At 44.6% G+C, this 20,292-nt stretch overlaps 1 protein-coding gene across 5 annotated transcripts in view; it reads right to left on the minus strand.

Annotated features, from left to right (window-relative positions):
* The window catches only part of LOC122541373 (carcinoembryonic antigen-related cell adhesion molecule 2-like), a 68,451-nt gene that overhangs the window by 41,252 nt on the left and 6,907 nt on the right, over positions 1 to 20,292 (minus strand). For all 5 annotated transcript variants that reach the window (XM_043678087.1, XM_043678091.1, XM_043678088.1 and 2 more), the window contains exon 2: positions 19,975 to 20,274. In XM_043678087.1, coding sequence (XP_043534022.1) covers positions 19,975 to 20,274 — 300 coding nt within the window. The remainder of the gene's footprint in view (positions 1 to 19,974; positions 20,275 to 20,292) is intronic.

Below are 20,292 nucleotides of genomic sequence, written 5' to 3' on the forward strand. Positions count from 1 at the left end.
GGTGGTGAAGGAGGCCCAGGACCTCCATGTCCTCGGCTGAGTGGAAGGGGGGCTCAGCCGAGGACATGGAGGTCCTGGGCCTCCTTCACCACCCGACGCCTGGAGGAAGAACCGAAGGGCCTGTTTCTGTGCCACATGACTCTAAAGTGTTTTAATCCTGTGTTTTAATTTGTAATTTCTTGTTAAAAGCTTTATCTTTCTATCCCTAAGAAACTGGCATGAATAACTTCTTACAAATTACCCTTTAACCTGTTTAAGAAGGTAGCCTGACTTCTAGTCTGCGTTAACTTTAATAATTACAAGTCATATGTGGAGCTGAAATGAGCTATATTAATCACTATTCATGTTGTAGACATGCATGATGGTTGTAACACAACCTCAAAAAAATATGGAGAGGAGCTGACAGCCATAATTAGAACATGAATGCAGAACTAGAGTCTGCTGACTCAAGATACCCTTATATACGTGTTTAATATTCGTCTTGTTTCCATTCCACTGTTTAACATTCCCATAATGAAGGAAATTAATTTCCATGCTTTTCTAGTTGATACCTCTGCAGCTTCTGTTAGTAGGAGGGGTAAACCACTGTAGATTCCCCCATTTAACACTGCATTAACAGTTTCTCTTATCTTGTCCATTTCTTTGTAGTCACAGACATTCATAGCACATGATTCTATTCAGGGATACAGTCGTAAATTCTTTTAATGGAAACACAGGAAGCAGATGTCAGATCAAGTAAACTGAGGAAGAGGCCTTGTTAACTGTGACTTGGAACTCATAAGCTTGGTAATTTCCTGAAGTTGCAGATTGGGTTTCAGATGGAGCACACACACACACCAGGATGTGAGCTGTCACGATGCCAGTGGATCAGCAATACAACCAGCTTGCCCACTGTCAGCCTGGCACAGAAATGTTTCTCAACCCTACTCCCCTTACCAATCAAGAGCTTGTCTATTTTTCTTTTAAATACACTCAGTGAGTTGACCTCCACAGCCCTCTGCGGCAATGAGTTCCAAAGATTCACCAGCCTCTGGTTGGAGAAATTCCCAAAGAAAAAACATACAGGAATGGTTGAAAAGTGGGTTGGACACTGTCGCTGTCAGGTATCCATGGAGTTCTCAGAATGTCTCCACCCTGCCCTGAGAGTCAGCCTCTCCAGTCTGAGACTCCCTCGAACCTTCCTCTCCAGCACCCTCCTCCTCTTGTGAGGAAATGAAGCTTTTCTTGCCCTTTTCATCCTTGAGCCATAAATGCCAGTGTAGCGCCAGGCTGAGAGACATGCAGCATACCACTGCCATCCAGGAAGCCGCAGCTGGTGAGGGCGAAGGTGCATCTGAAGCTACTGATTCAGTGGAAGTGGCTACTAGGCCAAAGGAGAGCACCCAGCACAAGGCCCCAGTGTGCAGGTAGCCCGGAGATCTTACAGCACTGCTCTGGAAGGGCCCAAGAGCGAAGATGTTGGCAGCCGTAGTGACCTTCAGTGCAACAGGAAAGAAACATTGAAACACAAGCAGAAAATGCTGCAGGAACTCAGTAGCATCTGCGTACAGAGAGAGTAAAAGAGAGAGAGAGACACAGACAGACAGACAGGCAATCAACATTTAGAATTCAGTGACTCTTCTTTGGAACTGATCGTAGTCAGGGAAAGGTGGTTATATGCACTGAAGATTGAGAGGGAGGAAAAGGAATGAGCGAATATGTTGAGATGGGGTCAAGTGAGATATAGAATGACAGTCAGGCAGACAGCGGGACGGATAATGGTGAGCTAGGGGAAAGGAAAGCTGATAATAGGGATCATGAGGAGGGAACAAGTAGGTGAAAATGGGTTGGCTCTGCTGAAAACAGTCCATTGTCATGTCAGTTCTGAAGAAGGATGACTGGACTCAAAGCGTTAACTCTGATTCTCTCTCCAGATGCCACAAGACCTGCTGAGTTCCTCCAGCAGTTTCCGTTATTGCTATTTCTTGTCAATGACAGGGCCCGGGGTGTGGGATAGGTCAAGAACATCGAAGGTGGTGTTGCGGCTCAAAAGGTTCCAGAAATCGATATAGAATGCTGAAGTCTGCAGGGCTCCCGAGTGGAAATGGAGTGAAGTGCTTCCTGTTCACAGATGCTGCCAGAGCTGCTGAGATGCTGAAACAAAATCCGAAATTGCTTCAGACCTTCAGTTTTTTGTTTCATTTTAGGAAAGGAATTTTGGTGCAGAGCTTTTGGGATCAAATCATGGGTACCCATGGCGATGACCTCAAACAGACCTTGGGTTCATGTCACACTACAGGTAACCCCACTGTACTACACACACACACAGACTCATACCCATATACACACACTCTCAGACACTCATAATCCCTGCGAATGCTCACATGCACGCACACAAACAAACACACGCAAGTTTGTGGGGTGAATTTGTACTTGCAGAATTACATTTTATTTTGATCAAAAGCTGCATGAATCCATGCAAGTCCCTTTTTTAGATTAGAATCAGTCTGAACACTGGGGCACAGACAGCCTCACACAGGACACCTCACACCTCCAATGCATTATCTGGGCCAACATGGCACCTGTTGTTATACTCCACAACCACCTAGTGAAGGCACAGCGCTCCGAAAGCTAGTGCTTCCAAATAAACCTGTTGGACTATTAACTGGTGTTGTGTGATTTTTAACTTTGTGCACCCCAGTCCAACACCGACACCTCCAAATCATGACCTTTCTCTCATGAATTTGTTGATTTGATTCTTCCTCCACTGCACTCGAGGTCAGTGAGTTCCACAGATTCACAACCCTTTGAGAGAAGTAATTTCTCCTAATTTCAGTTTTGAACCTACTACCTCTCACTCTATGACCTTTTGTTCAAGACTGCACCATAAGGGGGAATCATCATCCACCTTATCAATCCCCTATAGCATCTTAAATACCTCAATCAGATCCTTCATTTTTCTGAACTCCAGCGATTCCAATGTACTACATATGCGCGCGCACACACACACACACACACACAGATACTACAAACCCATACACTCACGCAGACTCTCTCTCATACACTCCCACACACACCCTCTCACAGACTTCTATTCAAATGCTCTTCTCTAAACAGCTCTTTCATCCATGGAAATAACCTGACGAACCACCTATTCTGGCTATCTGGCAATGGCACCTTGTTCTGGGTATGGCAAGTAGTAGGTTGTAAAAACAATGACTGCAGATGCTGGAAACCAGAATCTGGATTAGTGGTGTTGGAAGAACACAGCAGTTCAGGCAGCATCCAAGGAGCAGCGAAATCGACGTTTCGGGGTAGTAGGTTGTGGCTAGAATCAGATGAAAGGAGAGGTGATAGGTCGGGAGTTAATACAGTGGGTTTGAGGGATTGAGAGGATTTGAGCTATAAGAGAGGTTGAATAGTCTGGGGCTATTTTCCCTGGAGCATCAGAGGCTGAAGGATGACCTTATAGAAGTTTGTAAAATCATGAGGGGCTTGGATAGGTTGGATAGTCAAGCTTTTTTTCCCCCCAGTATGGGTGAGTCCACTAGAGGGCAGAGATTTAAGGTGAGAGGAGACAGATTTAAAAGAGACCAAAGTGGCAACATTTTCGCGCAGAGAGTGGCACATGTATGGAATAAGGTACTAGAAGAGATGGAGGAGGCTGGTACAATTACAACATTTAAAAGGCTGGGTACATGAATAGGAAGGGTTTAGAGGGATATGGGTCATGTGTTGGCAACTAGATTAATTTAGGATAGGTGATCGGTGTGGACAAATTGGACCGAAGGGTCTACTTCCGTGCTGTATATCTCTGATACATTCCTTAAAGCAGTTTATCAAGACAGGACAATGATGTGCATGTAATGACCACCAAGCCACACCAAGAAACAGCAGGTCATTAGGTTTCAAATTGATGGTTTTAAGGACTCTTCACACTCTGACACCGACCCGCAGATTACCTGCTCAAATGGAGAGTACCTTTGCACGAAACCTTGCAGCTCTGGTTGCAACTATGGAGGCACTGTGGAAGGAGACTGCAATTATTAATTTGTCAGCAAGAACAGCAGTCTGCACTCAACCTCCAGAGGGAAAAAGCAGGCAGTGAAGATAGATCAAGGAGAGGAGGTGATTCATGAGATCCTATAGGTACAAACCTCATTTTCTTTGAATTTCATTGACTGTCTAAAAGGAAGCGATTAAAGGATGTCATTGTCAAACTGTTTCATCTGCCAGACAAGTGGTGCTCCCGTCTTAGTGGCCATCAAGGTCACAGTTGCTATGACTTTCTGCGCCAGCGATGTGCTTCAATGAGCAGTTGGGGAACCTGTGTAACTTCTCCCAAAGCTGACTTACAAATGTGACCAGGATGCAATCAATTTCTCAAAGGACAGTACTTCATATCATTTACCTCTTAATAACTAAGCAGCTTGGGATTCTTCTCCAACCCTGGCTGTCTCCAGGGGCAGGACATTACTGACAGTACCCAGGTTGCTTTTGAGGACAGCCATTCACAATTCAGATTTAGTCAAAATAAAAATATCTACTCCAACGTTCAAATTAAATATACCAGAAATGGCAGATTCGGGAGGTCTTGTTTCATAAAGTCACCATGGTTTTACCAGGCCATAGCACTGCTCTCTCATCCGAGAGTAATTATAGGTGATGAATTTAACCTGAGCAACACCATTCCTTAGGAAAGGGGAGACATTGAGAAGGAGAATCCTTCATGTAATAGCCAGTGTGGAAATTAAACCACACCCTGTGGTTGCCATTCTGCTTCACAAACCAGGCATCCAGCCAACTAAGCTATGTGATCCCTAAAGTAAAACAGTTCACAGGCTCTTGCATCTTTCCGTGGGTCAGGAGAGTTGGTTGCTGAGAGACATGGGTGGTCTCTCTCCAAACAAGGCACATGACACTTTTATAAAATTCTCAGACTGATGCTGAAATGAGATATAAACGCAGTTCACACTTCTGCCAGGGCCTCCTTACGATGAAGTTTTTATATTTAGGTTAGCTTTGGTGGGGCTTTACAATATCGCTCTTAAAGGGCATCCTGCATATTTTTTGGGGGGGGGGGGGGGGGCGGGGGGTACTGTGCCCTTCACAACTGGAGCCAACATCAGGACATTGAGAAGGAGGGCCATCCAAGCAAGAACTGATAACACATAAATACATTGTCAAGCCAGCGAAATCCTCAGTAAAACTGATGAACAAGATGGATTAGGACTTTGTTTTGTTAGTGGCAATCTGCACCAAGAAAGGGCTGTTTTTCCAAAGGATAAATTTCATTTTATTTTTGCAGTCCTCCATCTTCACTGCTGCTGAATAAATTGAACCCATCTGACTGGATTCTTTGGGCAATTCCATTTTGAAGTATCCACACAGTCCGATTAGTTCGGGGAAATCTACAAGAAAGAAAGCAAGTGTCCAAATTTACAGTCCTTCATTTTAAGTGCTCCGCCACGGGCCTGGTAGCCAAATGCAAGTTCCCTTCGCTGCCTCTAGAACAAATGTCTCCGCTCTCCGGTGCTACCGTGCTTCCACTGCCACGCTCACCACTATGTGTCCTCGCTGGGCCTTGCCAATGCAGATACCATCAATGCCACCAGGTACCTCACCAGCCCAAACACCATTACCTCTGCCACTGTAAATGAGTCCACTTTGGGCCCACCTCACCGATGCAGCCACTGCTGATGCCTCTGGGTCTTGTACTGGGTCCAACCTTGCTTCTGGTGCCACCTCCGTGAATCTGTGCTGGGCAAAGGGGCCATGGGGAGACCAAACTTGCCTGCAAAGCCACTGTCACGAGCCTGCACTGTTAGTTCCACCCAAGTCCGAGCTGCTGGGACTACCTGGGTCCGAGCTGTTCGACCTAACAGAGTCCGAGCTGCTGGGACTAGCGGGTATGAGCTGCCGGGCCCACCTGAGTCCGAGCTGCCAGGCCTTCCCCAGTCCGAGCTGCCGGGCCTTCCCCAGTCCGAGCTGCCGGGCCTACCCGAGTCAGGGCTGCTGGGCCCACCCGAATCCGAGCTGCAGGGCCTTCCCCAGTCCGAGCTGCCGGGCCCACTTTGGTCCAAGCTGCTCGGGTCCGAGCTGCTTGACCTAACAGAGTCTGAGCTGCTGGGACTACCGGGTACGAGCTGCAGGGCCCACTTGAATCTGAGCAACCGGGCCTACCCGACTCCGAGCTGCTGGGCCTTCCCCGGTCCGAGCTGCCTGGGCCTTCCCCAGTCCGAGATGCCCGGGCCCACCCCGGTCCGAGATGCCCGGGCCCACTCCGGTCCGAGCTGCTGGGCCTACCCGGGTCCGAGATGCTGGGCCCACCCGAGTCCGAGCTGCCGGGCCTTCCCCAGTCCAAGCTGCTGGGCCTACCCGAGACCAATCTGCCGGGCCCACCCGAGTCAGAGCTGCCAGGCCCACCTGAGTCCGAGATGCCGGGCCTTCCCGAGTTCGAGATGCTGGGCCTTCCCAAGTCCGAGATGCTGGGCCTTCCCAAGTCCGAGATGCTGTGCACCCTTTAGTCTGAGCTGCTGGGCCTACCCGAGTCCAAGCTGCCTGGTCTACTCGAATCCGAGCTGCTGGGCCTACACAAGTCCAAACTGCTGGACTTATACGAGTCCTAGTTGCTGGGCCCACCCGAGTCTGTGCTGCTGGGCCTACATGAGTCCAAGCTGCTGGGCTTTCCCGAGTGCGAGCTGCTGGGTCTACCTGAGTCCAAGCTGCTGGGCCCACCTGAGTCTGTGTTGTTGGGCCCACCAGAGTCTAAGCTGCTGGGCCTACCCAAGTTTGTGTTGCTAAGTACACACAAGTCCGAGCTGCTAGACCTACCCAAATCCATGCTGCTGGCTCCACCCAAACCAGAGCTGTTGGGGCCACCCCAGTCTGCGCTGCTGGCCTACTTGCCGATGCCATGACTGAACTCTTCGCCAAGAGTAAGTAAAATGAAATTAAAAAAAAACAAATGAAAGGAGGAAGAAAGAGAAAAAGAGATATGAAAGCAGAATTATATCAAAATTAGGCAGGAGCTGGGAAATGTGGATTGGACACAGCTATTTGAAGGGAAGTCCACATTTGAGATGTGGGAGGCTTTCAAAGATAAGTTAATGGTAGTGCAGGATAGGCATGTTCCGTTGAAGACAAAGGATAGGAAGGGCAGGATTCGTGAACCGTGGATGACAGGAGAAATTGTACGACTAGCCAAGAAGAAAAGGGAAGCATACATAAGCTCTAGGCAGATAAGAACAGAATGGGCCCTGGAGGAATATCGGAAGAGTAGGACAAGTCTTAAACGAGGAATCAAGCGGGCTAAAAGGGGTCATGAAATAGCTTTAGCGAGCAGAATTAAGGAGAATCCCAAANNNGATGGGATCTATCCCAGGTTGCTAAGGGAGGCGAGAGAGGAAATAGCTGGGGCCCTGACAGATATCTTTGTGGCATGCTTAAATACAGGTGAGGTGCCAGAGGACTGGGAGGTTGCTCATGTTGTCCCCCTGTACAATAAGGGTAGTAGGGATATTCCAGGTAACTACAGACCAGTGAGCCTGACGTCAGTGGTGGGAAAGTTGCTGGAGAGGGTACCGAGAAATTGGATCTATTTATATTCGGAAAGGAATGAGCTTATCGATGATGGGCAACATGGTTTTGTGCGGGGGAGGCTCATGCCTTACCAATTTGATAGAGTTCTTCGAGGAAGTGACCAGGTTGTTAGATGAAGGAAGGGCTGTTGATGTCATATACATGGACTTTAGTAAGGCGTTTGATAAGGTTCCCCATTGTAGACTAATGGAGAAAGTGAAGTCACATGGTGTGCAGGGTGTTCTAGCCAGGTGGATAAAGAACTGATTGAGCAACAGGAGACAGAGTAGTAGTTGAAGGGAACTTCTCAAAATGGAGAAAGGTGACCAATGGTGTTCCACAGGGGTCAGTGTTGGGGCCACTGTTGTTTGTAATAAATGATCTAGAAGAGGGCACTGTTTGTTTGATCAGCAAGTTTGCAGATGACACAAGGATTGGTGGAGTGGCAGAAAGCAGAAGGGACTGTCAGAGAATACAGGAGGATATAGACAGACTGGAGAGTTGGACGGAAAAGCAGGAGGTGGCTTTCAATCCAGACAAATGTGAGGTGATGCATTTAGGCAAGTCTAATTCTAGAGCGAATTATACAATTAATGGAAGAGCCTTGGGAAAAGTTGATGGGCAGAGAGATCTGGGAGTGCAGGTCCATTGTACCCTGAAGGTTGCTGCACAGGTGGATCGAGTGGTCAAGAAGGCATATAGTATGCTTGCCTTCATCGGACGGGGTATTGAGTATAAGAGCTGGCAAGTCATGTTACAATTGTACAAGACATTGGTTCGGCCGCATTTAGAATACTGTGTACAGTTCGCACATTACCAAAAGGATGTGGATGCTTTGGAGAGGGTGCAGAGAAGCTTTATGAGGATGTTGCCTGATGTGGAAAGTGCTAGCTACAAAGAGAGGTTGAGTAGGTTAGGTTTGTTTTCACTAGAAAAAAGAAGATTGAGGGGGGGACCTGATTGAGGTGGGACCTGATTGAGGTTTACAAAATCACGAAGGGCATAGACAGGATGGATAGAGGCAAGCTTTTCCCCAGGGTGAAGGATTCATTAACAAGAAGTCATGCTTTCAAGGTGAGAGGTGGAAAGTTTAAGGGGGATACACGTGGTAAATACTTCACACAGAGGGTGGTGGGCATTTGGAACTGTTGCCAGCAGAGGTGGTAGAGGCAGGCATGGAAGATTCATTTAAGATGTGTCTGGACAGATGCACGAGTAGGTGGGGAGCAGAGGGATACAAATGCTTAGGAATTGACCGACAGGTTTAGACAGTATATTTGGATCGGCTCAGGCTTGAGGGCCAAAGGGCCTGTTCCTGGGCTGTTAAATTTCTTTGTTCTTTGTTCTAGAAGGTGATGATCCCCACGCCCTGAAGACTTACTCTGCTTACATCTTACTGGAATATGGGAGCAGAACATGGAATGATCCCATCAAGAAAGTCCACTCTCTGGCCCCTCCAAGTGTGGCTGCTGATGAGGAGGAAGACAGCTATGTTCTTTTTTTAATAAGGAAAAAAAACAAAGCAAATTAATAATTATCTGAGAAACTAGCTCTTAAAAGGGGTGCCGTAACAAAAAAAGACAGGTTCTGAAGGAAAACTAAGTTTAAATGTGATTCTGGGGGTTAATTCACTGCAGACTCTTGTGTACCAGTGCACACCACATGCACCCATTCTATGGAGAGCCGGCAACTGACATAACCACAGATGAGAGGGAGTTTATCAGGGCTAACAGCCCCCACCCTGACTCACTGGTATCCAATTGAATGCCCACCTTGGCCAGGGTCAGACACACAAGGATGTTTTTCAAATTGGCCAGTCTGCTTCGGTGGCTGCAGATTCACACACCCATCGGTGTTAACATCGAATACTGACTTTTCAAGGCCAGAGAAAAGACAAATGGCACACAAGTCCTTGTATCGCCTCAGCCTTTTATTTAACAAGGTTCTGGTTAAGACAGCGATGTTCATCCCCTTCATATTCTGGAATCGACCAGCTTGGATGATACACCTCCATGGTCTACACTTTGCCAAAGTGTGACCTTCTGACCCAGAGGTAGGAACACTACCACTTTGTTCTGATTAATGTTCAATCCTACATACTTAAAAGTCCCCAAAACCTGACTTCCAACCTAAAACATCTCTTCTATTTTGTCTGTCACACCATGCTCAAATTGTACATAAACTTCCTATCCAAACATTAACATACATCATAAACCTGCCTGCTAGTTTCTCATGGATACCAGTGGAACTTTGAGAAATACAATACTCAAAATGCATCATTCAGTCCATAAACAGAAATGCATAATCTCCTTGGCTTCCCTTCGGTTTCACCTGCTGGTTTAAGTGGCTTCAAAAACATTGACCTCAATTTGATGTTTCTCTGATCATGCAAGTGAACATTTATTTTAGGAGTAGGAGGTGATCATTCAGCACCTCTAGCCCGTTCCTGCATTTGATAATATCATGGTTGATGTGATTGTGGTTCCTAATCCACATTCTCGTCTATCCAGATACACTTTGACCTTCTTGCTAGTCAAAAATCTGCCTTCAGATTACATTAGATTACTTACAGTGTGGAAACAGGCCCAACAAATCTACACCAACCCTCCGAAGCGCAACCCACCCATTACCTTACATTTACCCCTTTACCTAACACTACGGGCAATTTAGCATGGCCAATTCACCTGACCTGCACATCTTTGGAGTGTGGGAGGAAACCGGAGCACCCAGAGGAAACCCACGCAGACACGGGGAGAAAGCGCAAACTCCGCACAGTCAGTCGCCTGAGTCGGGAATTGAACCCGGGTCTCGGCGCTGTGAGGCAGCAGTGCTAGCTACTGTGCCACCGTGCCGCCTTCAAATATTTAATAGCACCATCGTCATCACTCTATGGGGAGTTCCAAAGACTAAATGCTCAGAAAAACAATTCCCTCAGTTCCACATTAAATGGGAGATAGTTTACAATTAAAATGTATTCTCTGGTTCTAATCACCCTGAGCAGAAAAAAAAAACACTGTTAAGGGAGCGCATGGTTGAGGCAGTGACCTTCTGATCCAAAGGCAAATGCTCAGTCATTGAGCTATGTAGTTTTCTGCTGACTCTCATCCCCAAGAATATGTGGCTAAAAGGGATCAAAAGGGATTACTTTTCCTGCTGCAGTAAGAACCTTGGATGTCTTGATCATCAAGTCTCTCTTTAAAATGCAAGCAACTAGGCTCACTTCTGCCTTATTTGCCGCCATCAAGAGGTACTGATACTGCACACACCAACCTGCCTGGTAAGGGAGGCTCTCCCTATCTGCCACACACACAAAATCTTTACAAGTTCTTTTTTGTTTCACAGCTCCTTGCACTGTTTTTCTACAGTGGTCTTAGCTGTGATCCTGATTGTAAAAGCTTTGATTTCTTGTGACATCCCCAGGTCATTCTATCCTCTTTATTCTCCAAGAATCTACTTCAAAAACAAACACAGAGGACACTGGAGAGAATCTCAGTAGCTCTAGCAGCATCTGTGGAGAGCGAAAAAGGGTTGATTTTTTTGAGTCCAGTATGACACTTTTTCAGAAACGGTTACAGCCTAGTTGATCAACCAAACATTCATAAAGCATCTCAACAATCACTGCAGGATGTCTTTCATTAAGCTCACAACCAAGGCACCTTTCAGTTACTATGCTCAATGCCACCACATCTATATTTATTCACTATTCCTAAATTCATCATGGATACATTCTCTCCCATTGTCAGTCTGGAATTTAGTGGTGCCCCAATCCAGTCCCTATCCATGCTCCACAATGACTCATTTCACATTATCATGTTTTCGTATGGATAGGTTAAATCTTATTGCCTTCTCTATGAAATGTCCCACATGCTAGCTAGTGGTAAGGCACTGGACTAGTCACCTAGAGGAGTAGGCTAATTAGTGGCAGTCGGTGGAATGTAAATAGATAATATCTGGAATGTAAAGCTCATCTTTATAATGTCAACTATGAGGCCAACACTGAGTGTCATAAAACCCCATGAGGGTCACTCATGTCCATATGGAAAGGAAAACTGCCATCCTTACCTAGGCTGGCCTACATGTGACACTAGACACACAGCATGTGGTTGACTCTGATTTACCCTCTGATATGTACTAGAAGCCACGTAGATCAAAGACAATCAATGATGGGTAACAATTTTTCTTTAAGAAGCCCTCCAGTGTTGAAACAAGTCCTTTGGCACAACAAGTCTACACCGACTCTCGGAAGAGCATCCCATCCAAACCCAATCCCCATTACTCTACATTTACCCCTGATTGATGCGCCTAACCTACAAATCCCTGAACACTATGGGCAATTTTAGCATGGATCAATTCAGCTAACCTGCACATCTTTGGATTGTGAGAGGAAAACAGACCATCCGGGGGAAACACACGCAGACACAGGGAGAATGTGCAAACTACACACAGACAGTCACCTGATGCTGGGATTAAACCCAGGTCCCAGCAGTGAGGCAGCAGTGAACCACTGAGCCACTCTGCCACCAGTGAATATTGGTCTTTCCAGTGAAGCTCATTCAGGCAAAATTATAAAAAATTACATCCATTTATTTTGTTAAAATCTGTTGCACATGGGATCAATATAATCATTATGTATTTGTACTATTTTCCATAATCAACTTTATAAACACCATCCACCACCACAACATCCTTTCTTCCTTGCCTTTTTCTTATTGTCCCACAATTTTGAGGGTATCCAGGACTTCCATGCAGCGTCTGATTGTTGAGATTTCAGTTCCAAACATCTTTGCTCCTGGTGCTGTGCCTGATAGGAAATTACAGGACCACTTTGATCGATGTAACCTATACCCACATATTTATTTCACTTTTCCACTGGCTAAAGTCATGTCTTCATAGAAAAATCAACAGTACGTCACACTTTGACTCAAACAAAGTTTCAGATATTTTTTTTTCCCCTAACTGACCCCACTTACAATTGTCTGCCTTGGTGAGAGGAACAGGAGAGTCTTACTTTCCAAATCACTCCCACACACCTCCTCTCAGACTTAGTTAAAAATCACACAACACCAGATTATAGTCCAACAGGTTTAATCACATTACAGGTAGCCACCATTGCACTACACACACTCACACTCACACATGGACACAGGTACACACAGACGCACACACAGACACCCACACACACCCTTATAGACACACACACTCCCACACATGCACCCCCTCACAGACTTAAGACACTCTGCACTCACTACACACATACACTTTCTCAATTGTCTAGATATCACCATTGTTAACAGCTAACCTTAGAATGCAACTTTTAAAAAAGGTTTTGTGATTTACACATGAAAGAAGTGAAACTATCACTGTATTCTAACAGATGAAAGGCTTAACAGACAATCAATTCTTCAATGTATAATTTCAGTTACATCACACTGCAAATTTTTGCGATAAATTCTGTGTTACGATCGAGCCCTCCACAATCACCTGATGAAGGAGCGTCGCTCCAAAAGCTAGTGTGCTTCCAATTAAACCTGTTGGACTATAACCTGGTGGTGCGTGATTTTTAACTTTGAGAATGTCAGTGCACTTGAGAATGTAACTTTTAAAATAAGTTTTGTGATTTACATATGAAAGAACTGAAACCAACATGGTCATTCTAAAAGATGAGAGACTTAACAAACAATCTGGGTCTTTTTCAATATATAATTTCAGTTACATCACACTGTAAACTTTTGCTATAAATTCAGTGTCTTACAACCTTATTCTCTACAATCATCTGATGAAGGAGCAGAGCTCCGAAAGCTAGTGCTTCCAAATAAACCCATTGGACTGTAACCTGGTGTTGTGTGATTTTTAATCTTTAGGTAACCATTCTTTACTACCAGAATAGATGATCTAAGGCTGGTGGTGAAATAGGAACTTAAACACAAGCTTTTCCTTGTCATTTACTATCTTGATGTGTGCACGGTATTACAGATCTCCTGACGACATAACCCAAACTCCCAATCATCACCTTTTCACAGTCTTTTTGAGCAAACCATTGTTACATTTCCTTTCTGATCCCATTCCTCCACTAGTCAATATAAATTTTAAACTGTAACACTTTGGCGATTTGGCCAGTTAGATAGTTCTCAGCCTACAGAACAATGCTACAATGCAACAAACAAAACAGCCTTCTTTCTTCAACAAAGATCAACTGGTTTATTATCATAATTAAGCATACTCAAATAAGGATGCAAAAGTGATTGGCACCGTTTGAATTATGCAAATACACAGAGACTCTTCAAATAAATTACAGGCAAGCAGACATCCAGAGTGGCTTGATAACACAATGACTGATTCACTGAGTGCAAAAGGATGCTGGTGGCGCCTTGATAGATTGAATGTAAAAAAGGCGTTTCCTCTTCTGGGAAAATCAAAAGCTACAGATCACTGCTTATACAAAAGTACAAAGTTAAAAATCACACAACACCAGGTTATAGTCCAACAGGCGTAATTGGAAGCACACTAGCTTTCGGAGCGACGCTCCTTCATCGGGTGGTAGTGCTAGTGTTGTAGAACAGAGACACCAAGGAGTTCAAGTATATAATTCTTTGAAGTTTGCATCACATATAGATAGCATGGAAATTAAGGCATTTAGCAAATTTGGCTTCATTGTTTAGACCTTTTGAGTATAGGAGTCAGGATGTCATATTGAGCTTGTACAGGATGTTGGTGAGGCCTCTTCCAGAGTACTGTGCACAGTTCTGTTCTCCTTGTTGTAGAAAGGATATTATTATGCTGGAAGTTCAGAAGTGATTTACCAGGATGTTATGGGGAATGGAGGGCATGAGTTATAAGGAGAGACTGGATAGGCTTGGACTTTTTTTCACTGGAGCATAGGAGATTGAGAGGAGACCTTAAAGTGGTTTATAAAATCATGGGGGCAGAGATAAGCTGAATGGGAGATGTCTTTTACCTGGGGGGTGGGGGGGGGGGGGTGCATTTAAAGATTTGGGCACATATTTGTAAGGTGAAACGAGGAAGATTTTAAAAAGACATTTAAGGGCAATTATTTTACACATGGTGGTTCATGTGTTGAATAAACTCTTAGAGGAAGTAGCGGATACGAGTACAGTTACAACGTTTAAAAGACGTTTTGATGAGTACATGAATAAAACATGTTTGCAGGGATAGGCAGATGGGACTAGTTTAGTTTGGGATTTTGGTCAGTACGGACTGGTTGGACTGAAGGGTTCGTTTCCATGCTGTTTGACTCTATGACTGGTGATTTCCTCAAATTCCAGGAGTAGCAATTACTGCTTAATATGCTGTTGCATTGTTTTGGAACAGTGGAGAAAAATTAGTCAAAACAACAGCACTTTTAAAAGGGAGAGAAACAGACAAAGGCGGCTCATGGTGAGGTCAGTGCAGAGAGAGAGAAAAGAGAGAGAGAGAGAAAAGAGAGAGAGAGAGAGAAACCCACACTGCTAACTGACACAGCAGTGAACCTGTGCAGTTACTGCCTTTGCTTTTCGAATTCATGTATTGCTTGACATCGGAGTGCATCTGGGAAAATTAACAAACAGTGAAATTCACAACTAATCTTGGAGGAACTTGTTTGGGAGAGGTCACAGTACAGAAATAGATAAGTGAATATTTTTAAGTGTGGCCTTACAGATAGTCTGTAGTAGGGAGTAGAGTGGGTGTTTTCTTGATTGTATGTTTTATTGAGATATATCTCTTGATTAAACTTAAAAATATAAGCCATAAGTATTAAGTTAGCCTGGTGCAGTGTTTTGTAAGAGGAATAAGACAGTGCCATGCTCTTCTTGTCAGATGCGGGAGTTTAGGGACAGTTTAGGGATTATACCTACAATAAATGCTGTTGGTTGTGAATCCTATCAGATCGAATGGATTGGTTGGAGAGACAGTTAGAGGCAATGAGCAAGGGGATGGCAGTTATAGGAGGGGAAAAAAGTTGCACATACAGTCACACAGATGGATCTACTCCAGGAAAGGTAAGAGAGGTAGACAGGTAGTGCAGGAGTCTTCTGTGGCTATCCCCATTTCAAACAAGTATGCTGTTTTGGAAAATGTAGAGGGTGATGGATTCTTCGGGGAATGTAGCAAGAACAGCCAAGTTTCTGGTATTGAGACTGGCTCTAATGCAACTAGGGGTACGTCGGTTTCCAAGAGATCAATTGCGTTTGGGGACTCTCTAGTCTGAGGTACAGACACACGTTTCTGTGGCCAGCAGCGAAAAATCAGAATGGTGTGTTTTCTCCCTGGTACCAGGATCAAGGATACCTCAGAGAGGGTGCAGAATGGAAGGTGGGGGAGGGACCAGCAGGATGTCATTGTACACATTGGAACCAATGACGTAGGAAGGGAAAAGAATGAGATTCTGAAGGGAGAATATAGAAAGTTAGGCATGAATTTAAAAAGGAGATCCTCAAGACTAGTAATATCTGGATTACTCATGGTGCTGCGAGCTCTTAAGAGTGGGAATAGGAGGATAGAGCCGATAAATGCATAGCTGAGGAGCTGGTGTATGGGAGAAGGATTCACATCTTTGGATCATTGGAATTTCTTCTAGGGTAGAAGTGACCGATACAAAAAAGATGGATTGCACCTGAATTAGAAGGGGACTAATTGGCAGGGAGATTTGCTAGAGCGGCTCAGGAGGATTTAAACTATTAAGGTGGGGGAGGTGGGGTGGGAACAAGGGAGATTGATCTCTTTCCTCACAATCGGAGACTGGTACAGTTGAGAAAAGAACCGAGTCAAACAGTCAGGACAGGCAGGGACAAAGCAGAGAACAAGGTAGGACTGATAAATTAAACTGCATTTATTTCAATGCAAGAGGCCGAACAGGGAAGGCAGATGAACTCAGGGCTTGGTTAAGAACATGGGACTGGGATATCATAGCAATTACAGAAACGTGGCTCAGCGATGGACAGAACTGGCAGCTTCATGTTCCAGGATACAAATGCTACAGGAAGGACAGAAAGGGAGGCAAGAGAGGCGGGGAGTGGCGTTTTTGATAAGGGACAGTATTACAGCTGTACTGAGGGAGGATAGTCCTGGAAATGCATCCAGGCAAGATATTTGGGAGAAACTGAGAAACAAGAAAGGCATGATCACCTTATTGGGGATTGTATTATAGATCCCCAACTGTCAGATGGAAATTGAAAAACAGATTTGTAAGGAGATCTCGGTTATTTGTAAGAATAATAGGGTGGTTATGGTAGGGGATTTTAACTTTCCAAACATAAACTGGGACTGCCATAGTGTTAAAGGATTAGATGGAGAAGCATTTGTTAAGTGAGTACAAGAAAATTTTCTAATTGTGGATGCGCCGACTAGAGAAGGTGCAAAACTTGACCTCCTCTTGGGAAATAAGGCAGGGCAGGTGACTGAGGTGTCAGTGAGGAAGCACTTTGGGGCCAACGACCATAATTCTATTAGTTTTAAAATAGTGATGGAAAAGAATAGACCAGATCTAAAAGTTGAAGTTCTAAATTAGAGGAAGGCCAATTTTGACGGTATTAGGCATGAACTTTCAAAAGCTGATTGGGGGCAGATTTTCGCAGGTAAAGGGATGGATGGAAAATAGGAAGCCTTCAGAAATGCAATAACGAGAGTCCAGAGACAGTATATTCTTGTTTAGATGAAAAGAAAGGCTGGTACATATATGGCGAATGCTGGATGACGAAATAAATTGAGGGTTTGGTTGAGAAACAGAAGGAAGCATATGTCAGGTATAGATAAGATAGATCGAATGAATCCATAGAAGAGTTTAAAGTTAGTAGGAGCATACTTAAACGAGAAATCAGGAAGGCAAAAAGGGGACATGAGATATCTTTGGCAAATACAGTGAAGGAGAATCTAAAGGGTTTTTACAAATATATGAAGGACAAAAGGGTAACTCAGGAGAGAATAGGGCCCCTCAAAGATCAGCAAGGCGGCCTTTGGTGGAACTGCAGGAGATTGGGCAAATACTAAACAAGTACTTTGCATCAGTGTTTACTGTGGGGAAGGACATGGAAGATATAGAATGCAGGGAAATAGATAATGACATCTTGAAAAATGGCCATATTACAGAGGAGGAAATGCTGGATGTCCTAAAACATAAAAATGGATAAATCGCCAGGACATGATCAAGTGTACCCTAGAACTCTGTGGGAAGCTAGGGAAGTGATTGCTGGGCCCCTTGCTGAGATATTTGTATCATCGATAGTCACAGGTGAGGTGCCGGAAGACTGGAGGTTGGCAAATGTGGTGCCACTGTTTAAGAAGGGTGGTAAGGACAAGTCAAGTAACTATAGACCAGTGAGCCTGACGTGGGTGGTGGGCAAGATGTTGAAGGGAATCCTGAGGGACAGGATGTACATGTATTTAGAAAGGCAAGGACTGATTAAGGATAGTCAACATGGCTTTGTGTGGGGGAAATCATGTCTCACAAACTTGATTGAGTTTTTTGGAGAAATAACAAAGAAGATTGAGAAGGACAGAGTGATGGACATAGTCTATATGGACTTCAATAAGGCGTTTGATAAGGTTCTCCATGGGAGACTGGTTAGCAAGGTTAGATCTCATGGAATACAGGGAGAACTAGCCATTTGGATACAGATCTGGCTCAAAGGTAGAAGACAGAGGGTGGTGGTGGAGGGTTGTTTTTCAGGTTGGAGGCCTGTGACCAGTGGAGTGCCACAAGGATTGGTGCTGGATCCACTACTTTTCGTCATTTATAGAAATGAAGTGAACGTGAACATAAGGAGGTACAATTAGTAAGTTTGCAGATGACACCAAAATTGGAGATGTAGTGGACAGTGAAGAAGGTTACCTCAGATTACAATGGAATCTTGATCAGATGGGCCAATGGGCTGAGAAGTGGCAGATGGACTTTAATTTAGATAAATGTGAGGTACTACATTTTGGGAAAGCAAATATTAGCAGGATTTACACACTTAATGGTAAGGTCCTAGGGAGTGTTGCTGAACAAAGAGACCTTGGAGTGCAGGTTCATAGCTCCTTGAAAGTGCAGTTTGCAGGAAGATGGGATAGTGAAGAAGGCGTTTGGTATGCTTTCATTTATTGGTTAGAGTATTGAGTACAGGAGTTGGGAGCCACTTTTGGAATATTGCGTGTAATTCTGGTCTCCTTCCTATCAGAAGGATGTTGTGCAACTTAAAACGGTTCAGTAAAGATTTACAAGGATATTGCCACAGTTGGAGGATTTGAGCTATAGGGAGAGGTTGAATAGGCTGGGGCTGTTTTCCCAGGGGCATTGGAGGCTGAGGGGTGACATTATAGAGGTTTATAAAATCATGAGGGGCATGGATAGGATAAATAGACAAAGTCTCTTCCATGGGGTGGGGGAACTAGAGGGCATAGGTTTAGGGTGAGAGGGGAAAGATATAAAAGAGACCCAAGGGGCAACCTTTTCACGCAGAGAGTGGTACGTGTATGGAAAGAGCTGCCAGAGGAAGTGGTGGAGGCTAGTATGATTGCAACATTTAAAAGGTATCTGGATGGGTATATGGTAAGGAAAGGTTTGGAGGGATATGGGCCGGGTGCTGGCAGGTGGGACTAGATTGGGTTGGGATATCTGATCGGCATGGACAAGTTGGACCAAAGGGTCTGTTTCCATGCTGTACATCTCTATGACTATCTCCAATTCAGTGATCATCTCCAATTCATCGAAGTTGGCAATGGCAATACATCAGCCTCGCCATACCATCATGGCTAATCTCAGAATTGCAATGCACTTTGGCATTTCACCACTGTCCATTGGAGCTCATAGGCCTTACATATATTCACCTACAAGGCCACTCTGCATGTAGTGTCACACACACACACACACATTAGTACAGGTTGAGTCTCATGTCCTTTAGCTTGCACTCATTGAACTCACTCTTTTGCACCGAGTTGGATGCTTGTAACATCTCTGCCTTGAGCCAGGCAGTTTTTCACGTTTGGAGAAAGTGAGGACTGCAGATGCTAGAGACCAGATATCTGGTCAGCATGGACGAGCTGGACCGAAGGGTCTACTTCCGTGCTGTACATCTCTATGACTATGTGCCTCTTTCACCCAGCCGGTGGATTGACAAAAGCTATTTTTAAAATGTAATTTAAGCAAAAGCACTGGCACATTTCAGGATTAACTGTGTTATGGTGTGGGGAAAGCAAGCCTTTGGTCACACAACTAAAAGTGGGAGCAAATGAAAAGGAAACGCTCATTCACAAACATCTTACTGTTCCACAATCACAGCCATACAAAAATATGAAAGCAATTGAGGTTGCCAAGGCAACTAATGCATCTGCTAAAATGCAATATGACCATATGTCTTATTCAAACACACAGTGCATCAGAATAATCACAGCTGTTTCTATTTGTATTGGTGCAAATGAAACCACCCTCCAAGTACTTACCATGCACTGTCAGAGTGATCACTCTGGTCCGAGATGGGTCTAAGTCTACAGTCATTTTGTATTTACCGGTATCCCACTCACGGACATCTTTTAATAATAATGAACCATCTGTTTCGTTCAGTTCAACTCTATTCAGATACTGATCATATATGTTTTGATGTCCTTCATTGTAATCTAAAATGGGAAGAATCTGGAGAGGCTTTGAGAATTCCCACTGGACATTGCTGAATCCTTTATCCGTTCCAGGAAATAGAATGGAGGAACCTGTAGCAACCACCATGCTGTTTTTCTCATGCTGTGCTGAAATAAAGATAAGAA

The sequence above is a fragment of the Chiloscyllium plagiosum genome, chromosome 37 (genome assembly GCF_004010195.1).
Source record: "Chiloscyllium plagiosum isolate BGI_BamShark_2017 chromosome 37, ASM401019v2, whole genome shotgun sequence".
Taxonomy (NCBI): domain Eukaryota; kingdom Metazoa; phylum Chordata; class Chondrichthyes; order Orectolobiformes; family Hemiscylliidae; genus Chiloscyllium; species Chiloscyllium plagiosum.